Source organism: Cucurbita moschata, unplaced genomic scaffold, assembly GCF_002738365.1.
Source record: "Cucurbita moschata cultivar Rifu unplaced genomic scaffold, Cmos_1.0 Cmo_Scf00068, whole genome shotgun sequence".
Taxonomy (NCBI): Eukaryota; Viridiplantae; Streptophyta; class Magnoliopsida; order Cucurbitales; family Cucurbitaceae; genus Cucurbita; species Cucurbita moschata.
In genome coordinates, this window is record NW_019268584.1 from 764,557 (window position 1) to 772,523 (window position 7,967).

Here is a 7,967-nt window from a genome sequence, read left to right on the forward strand (position 1 = left end):
TCTCTGTTCTTGCCCTTTGAATGGAGAATTTGTATTTGCTATTGAGACTGATTTAATTTCTGGGTGACAATGATTATTGTTGAAGAACATAAGGCGATTGTGAATTTAACTTGAACCTTAACCTTTTCGGTTTCTAATTGAAGAATTTAGTTTGTTGCTTTTACCATAATTTTGCCCTTACTACTTTGAAGTGATTTCACTCCATACCTACTGCAATGTGGACTCGTATCAATAGGAAATTGTGCTATGCTTATTAGGAGTTTACTTTATTATCTCATTCCTTTAGGAGGTGAACTAGCATGCATTTTTGAACTCAGATTGATAATTTTCCTTGGAAATTAGATGAACTCTTAATTGTCTGCCCTTAACTGAAGTACCATTAATCAAAGTTATCCATGGACTTTGATTACTTCAAGTTTTGTAATTATCCGTGAAGCATTATTCTTTTGGTTTGAGCCTTTCATGTATTAACAATAGTTAGTCGTTGTGGCTCCTTTCCTTGGGATTTTTTTTAATACCCTTCTGAATTCTTTAGTGTTTCTGGCTGGAGTGATGTTTCTCATAAAAAAAAATTGACTTAAATGAAACTAAATGATAAGAATCACTCTCTCTGTAAGCTCAGAAAGACTCAAATTAATTGTTACGGTTTGTCTATATTGTATGAAGGTTATTTTTTGTTGTCTTGTTCTTGTGAATGAATTCTGAACTGAAGTTCGATTCTTTGTTTTCAAAACGTTGAAGTTTGTGAGATCTTAGAAGAATGCCCAAGTGAGTTTTTTCTCTCTTTAAAAAGTTTTTGGAGAGTTGTTCCACAGGGTATGGTTATATGTAATTTGAAATGTTTGGTTTTGGCAGCTTTGTTTATTACAGAATCAGAATGAATTTTGGTTGGAATGAGTTTGTAGTAAATTGTGTGTTAACATCATGAATTTTTCTGAAAAAATCTATTATTTAGAATGGATTTTGGTTGAATTTGGTTTCCATATGCTTGAATTGGCTCCCAAGCCAAGTATCCATTCTCAAGCTTCCTTAGAACAGGTATTTTTAAAGTTCTCTCTTACATTCCTGTCATTACCAGCCTCAGATCAAACTTCTGTTTTGTTGTGTTCTTAAATCTGCATTTGCAGAACCAAATTACCCTCAGAAACTCGGAACTTAGGCTTGTGCGGCGGGGAGTTCGTGGTTAGGGGTTGCAGTTGGTTGCGTCGGTGTCGAACGGGTTGAGTAGCAAACGTAGACCAACAGTAAGCGGGGTTGGATTCTGGGTTTAAAAGGTAGACAAATTTGCCCCAAATCTCATTATGATATTAAAACAAACCCCTTGGGCTGGTAAGCAAGTCAGTCTCATGAATCTATTGCTTTGATGGTCACCCTAACCATAGTTTTAGCTCCACGATCAGCTATCCAAATGATATTCAAATTATGGAAGGAATGAGGGCTTGAATGAACAGGTACGTGAACATCATCATTCATTATAAAAAAAATGAATTTTTTGGAAGCTACATCTAGTTAACCGTGATCGAGACAAAATTGGTATGAATTTGTGTATTCGAACTGAACATCTTAACCAAATTACGAAGTCTCGTATTGAGAATGTACACTCATTGATTATAGAAACATGAATCTTATCAATTTGTGTATGAGAATTTTGCCAAGCCGAGTCTCCGCTTGATTAATAAGATAATTCTTGCGTACCTTTCGTGATACATCCAAATTCTCTTTGATACGATGTTGCCCAACATTAATTACATATGGTATGTGACTTTCAGCAAGGACCATGCGTATTTAAGGATGGGTTGTCGAGGTGTTGAGCTTCATTGTACTGAGCTAGTTTCTCTTTCCTTGATGCGCATCCTTGCATCTCACTACAAAATTCAAAAGGGAATGTGATCGATTCTATAAAGGAAAGGAATTATAGAAAGGAAGGATGAGATCCGTAAATGAAAATGAACAGAAAATAGAAAATGGCATCCATAGTTGATTGTCAATCTAGAGCATATCTACCCTGATCTTCCCAACTTCACTCCTTTAGACCTTTAGACTCAAGAGAGTAGGCCTTACTGAGGTAATTCAATAAGCTATTCAATAAGATCTCATATCAATTGTCACAATCATTCTCTTAGGGGACGTTCATAAGCGAGTCGGCCAACTTGAAATGGTGTCACCTTCAGTCGGACGACGTATACCCAAGTCTCTAACCTCGCTTTAAGAAGAAGGTTTTAGAAAAAAGGAGGTAGAGAGACATTTTAAAAAGAGAGTTCGAAAGCAAGATGAAGAGAAATGAAGAAAGTAATGTTATAAGCTATAAGTGAAAAAGACAACTCAACGACTTAAATAGCATATAACTTTGGATAGAAAGAATTGCTACTAGTCGCATCTTTCTACCGTACATTATGAGGCATTTCAGGTCTACTAAGCATAGGCATGATTCTGTCGAAACGCCATACAATAAATAAACTATACATCATGAAAGCAGTAGAGGAAAACAATAAAGGGATACAACACATGGGTTTTGACATGCAACGGGCAGGCGACCATGGACAACATGTCTTGGACGAGCATAACCATGACACATGACATCTCATCTAAGTGAGGGAATACATGAGGCCTGAGCATGATATCCTCCTAAAAAAAATATGGTGTAGGGCATCCCACCTAGAAAATGAATCATGGGCCTCTTAGTGCATCATGTAGTAGGAGGTCATAAGTTACTTACGGAATAGTAGAGTGGTACCTAGCAACTTGAAGGGTCATGACTTCATGGGGTGTGCAAGGCTTGGTACATAGTCCTAGGGTATGTCTTCATGCATGGTAACTTGTATAACCCAAGGTTTGCAGGAAAACGTATATCACACCCTTATTCATAATATGTATTAACCCTAAAGTAAGTATGAACATGGTTATATTCAAGTCATAAATACCCATAATGTCATGTTAATGAGACCTAAAAGTTGCATGACCAATAGAATTACTCAAGTCCTTGTAATCCAAGGTCTTCGTCAATAAGGGTAATATGGTCATTTAACACCTAAATTAAGGTTTGAGCCCAAACATAGTCCAATAGCTATGATATTGTACCCGACCCTTAAAAGACATAGTTTTAGATTATATATAAAGTTTCATGTCAATTGGAGGTTATTTGGTACCGTTGGTAAATTTCTTCAGGAGCATTACGGTCATTTTATATCCTTACTTGGTTTAGCTATTTAACCTTATCCCATGATCACAAAATTTCACATATCCTTATTATGTCACATATCTAGCACTAACATTTCATAGATAGTGGAATTCATTTAGTGGGTTATTTTACCATTACTTGATTTCCAAACAAAATGCTTGGTTTAGGTCCTTCACTCATAGTTCTTGATTACTTAATTCCTCGTTAATCCTTTTAATCTTAACTTAAGGTTCATATCAAAATTCTAGCGATTTCTAAAGTATGTCTTAAGAGAAGTTTAGACTTGCTACTTACCTCTTAGTCGTTGTTCAAGACCTTTGTTAACGAGCTTTTGGTACCTGAATTACTTCAATTGTTCTTTGGTAGCTTCCTCGGAGAGACTAGTCTCTAGAACCATCAAGAATTTTATGAGAACCAATTTGAAAGGGGGTTAATTTGAGAAAAACCGAGAGGAGGTCAGAATTTTGGCTGATGTAGTTCAGGCCACATCATCTTCTTCTTCCTTAGAAATGAAGAAGACGCACACTCTTTATCACCGCTCTTTGAAACTCAGCTCTTCAATCTATTATAGAGTGTTCCTTTCCTCGATTTCTTCATGAAACTTAAAGATGAGATTGCAAAGAAGGGATTAGAATCGATTCCATACCTTTTGATGAGTCATAACTCAAGTTATAATCTTTTAAAGTTCGTCCAAAATCATTTTCTACACGAGTGCAGATCTATGGCAACTTCCAAGCTATGATCACTTTGTGTGATCGTGGCTAATTTTGGAGTTAATACTTCGATATGAAAGTCAACCAAAACACAAAATTGACCTCTCTTGGGTAACTCATCCTGACTTCCTATAACATGTAGAGAGGAAATTGAAACTTACACTCAAATTGACTCGAAAATAAAAATTTTGAATTCTTTCCTCTCCTGAGCTTATGGGCCTTCGTGTTCTTCACTAGAAATACTTCTTGAACTCCCCGGAAGTGATTGGGTTGGTTCAAATGGAAAATTTTGCATGTAGATATAAATATAATTTTTTAGCTTCTTTCCTACTCCTTTAATGGCGGTTTTGATTGGGCAAATAGGTTAGGAACACTCTTTGCTCTTGTTTTGTTCATGGAACTTGTGGGCAATCACTTTTAGAAGGTGTAGGAATACGTTTGGACGAAAATTATGGACTACATGTCCCAAATTTAGAAGAAATTCGAGAGGGAGAGACCCAAAATATAAACGACTATAATATTTTAAGAGAAATGTATTCTCCAATTAAGTGCTTGCCAACTTCCATTTTGAATTGCACTAATTGGATCCGATGAGTTGGGTCTTCTGGGACATATCCAAATTTGGTGATGATCCAGCAACTTCTCAGGATGGTCGAAAATTCTAGATTTAGGCAATGGCATTCTCGTAATTAACTCAAACTTCATGGGTATTTTAGTGATTTAGTCGTATATTTTTTAAATTTTATTTAAAAATAATCTAAAAAATTTCTTAAGTCATTTTCCCCTTCTTAGACTTTTTGTGATTCTTTTCTCTATAAGAAACTAAAAATCCTTAGACTCTTATCGTATTGATGAGGAAATAATGAAGATTTGATTGATTCCCTGGTTGAATTTTGACTCATTCTTAGACTCTTATCAATTGAAACACAAAAAATCTCAGTGGCCGTGCAAAGAAAATGTTCCCACGCCCAATTTGAGTAGATATCCTCTCAATTCTTCTAACATTATTGCCACAAACATTTATTGTAGCGACCACTGTTTGAGACCTTGAATCACATATCATTCATCACATATAGACACGAGATTGAAAAGACTCGATAATAATAATGTGGTGACACGATCAAATTGAAACGTTTGAAATCGAAATCATTAACTCTCTCCGATTTAAGAAGTTACGGATTGTCAAAATGACAAAATGCCTCCAAAGCCTAAAAAGGAAAAACCAACAAAAATAGAGGGGAGGGGGAGTAACAAACAATCCACAGTATCAGAAGACCTAAAGAAATATGAATCTGTGGAACTACTTATTGAGTGCTCTCTTTTCACGAGCAGCGCAAGAATTTGAGTCCCCTTCACAAGAAATTTTTAGAACAATTATGGCTTGAGAGCAAGAGACAAACCAAACTTGGGGATTCTGTCCAATGCCTTTGTGTCAATCTCACCGGCGATGGTCAACAAAGATTTTGGAACAATTTCATGCTGGAGGAGTGCCCCAAGTTTCCCATTATTGTTCAGCTTCGCCTTCACCACTGTCAAATGATCGACAGCAAACGCCCCGCCTACCGTGAAAGTGTTATCGTTCGTGGAGAATCTTCGAGTAATCTCTCCCACTGCAGCACTCTTCTTGAGTTGATCCAAATGGTGCACATAGGAAGCTCTTATTGAGTCTCCCTTGTCACCTCTATTAAAGGAGAGGAGGAACTATGGATTAGAATGAGCAACAGACCCAACATAACAAAAGAACTTGTAGATTGGGAATGATATCTTACAAGATTATCGAAGCAGATGAGTCGGGTTTTGTCACGCTAATGCCAGCAGAATACTTTGTAAAGTTACCAGAAGTGGTGTCATATCCTGCTTCTGCACCAAAGGCAAAGCTTGGAGTACCAAGGGTGGCTGAAACATCGACTATGGGGTTTTGATTCAAGGCAACTGCACTGGTGAAGGTTGCATGATCGTGGAAATATTGAATCTCCAACTGCCGCAAGAAGAAAGAATAATCAGAAACAAGCAATTTGAAGTACAAAAGAGATCTCCAACACTAATGGAAAGAATGCTCTGCAGTTTACCTTGCCAGAGTTATGATCTGGGATCTTGACTGAAGCAATAGTCTTTGTGGATGGCACTATTCCATTTAATGTAACGATTGTAGAAATCTGAGAAAAATAAAATAATGGGTAAGATGAAAGACATGGATGTGTAGCATGACCCTAATCCAGAAAAAAGAAACGCGATTCACAAAAAAATCCTTCTTATCAATTTTGATTACGGTTCGTGTTAGGCTCAATATTGATCCAAGCTCTAATATCGGCCTTATTTTCGAGACAAAAATGCAGCATTCTCCAATCAAAATATTTTCTATCCAGATTTTTTTTCCTGATCTATAATATCATTATCTATTAGATAATTATTGATAGGGATACCCATCGATATATCAAAAATTTCCATTTATCTGTGTTGTACTTGTACGAACTTTCTTGATTATTTTTTACTCGTATTGTTAATTCATAAATAGATGAATCTTTATTATCTTCATAATTAATAGATTTATAAGCAAAAGAACTCACATTTGATTCCGTATCAACTTTAACATCAAATGTAACATTCCTGTACTTGTACAATGCTGCAATATCCCCAGTTGAAAGTCCCCCTTTCTTCACTGCAGTGGAGGTAAGGACCTACAAGAGTAAGGACAACAATATATGAATACAATTTGACATGAAGTCACTCCATAATTTGATTTAACTAACATGAACTAGCAATTGGAGAAGGAATCTAGTAGAGACATGGCTGAAATGAACTCATGATATTCGTCCAAAAACTCAAAGACTATGATTTCAGCTTAGAAGACATTAACATACAATTCACGATAGTGAGAATTCATGGAACACTTTAAAGTTCGGAGGAAGAAAATAGGACAGTAAGAGACGAATTTAGATAAGGAAAAAGAGACTAAATCCAATGGCAATGACGGCATTTAACAGCTGAAATAGAGCACCAAGAGAACAAAAAATGGAAAAATAGGCCATACAATGTCTTGTTCAAATTCCTAGAACTAAAAAAGAAATCCAGCATCATCTCAAACGATCATTTGCTAATAGATCCAAACAGACATCTCTGCCCTAAAATTTAAGAAACAAAGGCCGAAATACATATCCGATTCGAAACGAAAACAAGTCAAACAGTGAAAGTACATAATTAACCCAAACAGTCGGTGCAGAATCACTTCAAAAGACAATTAAAACTACTACATCATTACAAAACAGAATACGAATGCATAAAAAGTGAAACCAATACTTTCCATTGACCGACCTTGAAGATCCAGGGGGGGAAAGAACAATCAATAATACAACATGCGGTACACTAATTACCGCTGACTTAGACCTATGGAATCATGCGACGAAGAAGCGAAAAAAGAAGAACAAATGAAGAAACAAAGAGTGGCATTATTACCACTCCAGCATCGCTATACGTTGAGACAGAGAATTTCTGATCCGAGATGTAGTCCCTGGTCAGAAGATCTGAAAAAAGAAAAGACAAAGCGATGAATATTCGTTCCGGCGGCGGAGATTGGAAATGGAGGAGAAGATTTGGAGGGGAAAAGAAGATATGAAGAAGAATACCTTTAGCTTTCTTGCCGATGTCGAAGAAAAGTCCAGGTCCCTTGCTCATCTTGGGGATCGGAATGCAGTGAGAAACGAGAGAGAGAGAGAGAGAGAGAGAGAGAGAGAGAGAGAAGGAAATAGGGAAATGTGAAATTTAGAGAGAGAGGGGGCGATCAGCTTCTCCACGAGTCGGATGGCGTTGTGATGGTCGGCTGTGATCTTCTGTTTGCTACGCCAATGTCCGTTTTCTACCGGTAGCTTTCCTTTTCAGAATTATAATAATACCAATAATACAATTTTGTCTCCCAACTTTTTATTTTCTACTTTATTATTTTTATTTTCTACTTTATTATTTTTATTTTCAGTATTTGGCTCTAAACACACTAATTATTGCTCTTAAATATTTTTGAAAAATCCCGATTAATCTAGATACTCGAGATAATGAAGCTGCTCAACGAGCAGCTCAAAAGA

The 7,967-nt window shown here is 36.4% G+C and overlaps 1 protein-coding gene across 1 annotated transcript; it reads right to left on the reverse strand.

The window, feature by feature from the left end:
* Positions 1–5,016: 5,016 nt before the first annotated feature.
* LOC111437906 (mitochondrial outer membrane protein porin 2-like) lies at positions 5,017–7,711 on the reverse strand. The gene is made up of 6 exons (XM_023075974.1): positions 7,515–7,711; positions 7,345–7,412; positions 6,459–6,569; positions 5,961–6,047; positions 5,661–5,869; positions 5,017–5,572 (listed from the first exon to the last, which is right to left on the reverse strand). Exons 1-6 carry the CDS (start codon positions 7,561–7,563, stop codon positions 5,266–5,268), a joined length of 831 nt encoding a protein of 276 aa, XP_022931742.1. The 5' UTR covers positions 7,564–7,711; the 3' UTR covers positions 5,017–5,265.
* Positions 7,712–7,967: the final 256 nt, after the last annotated feature.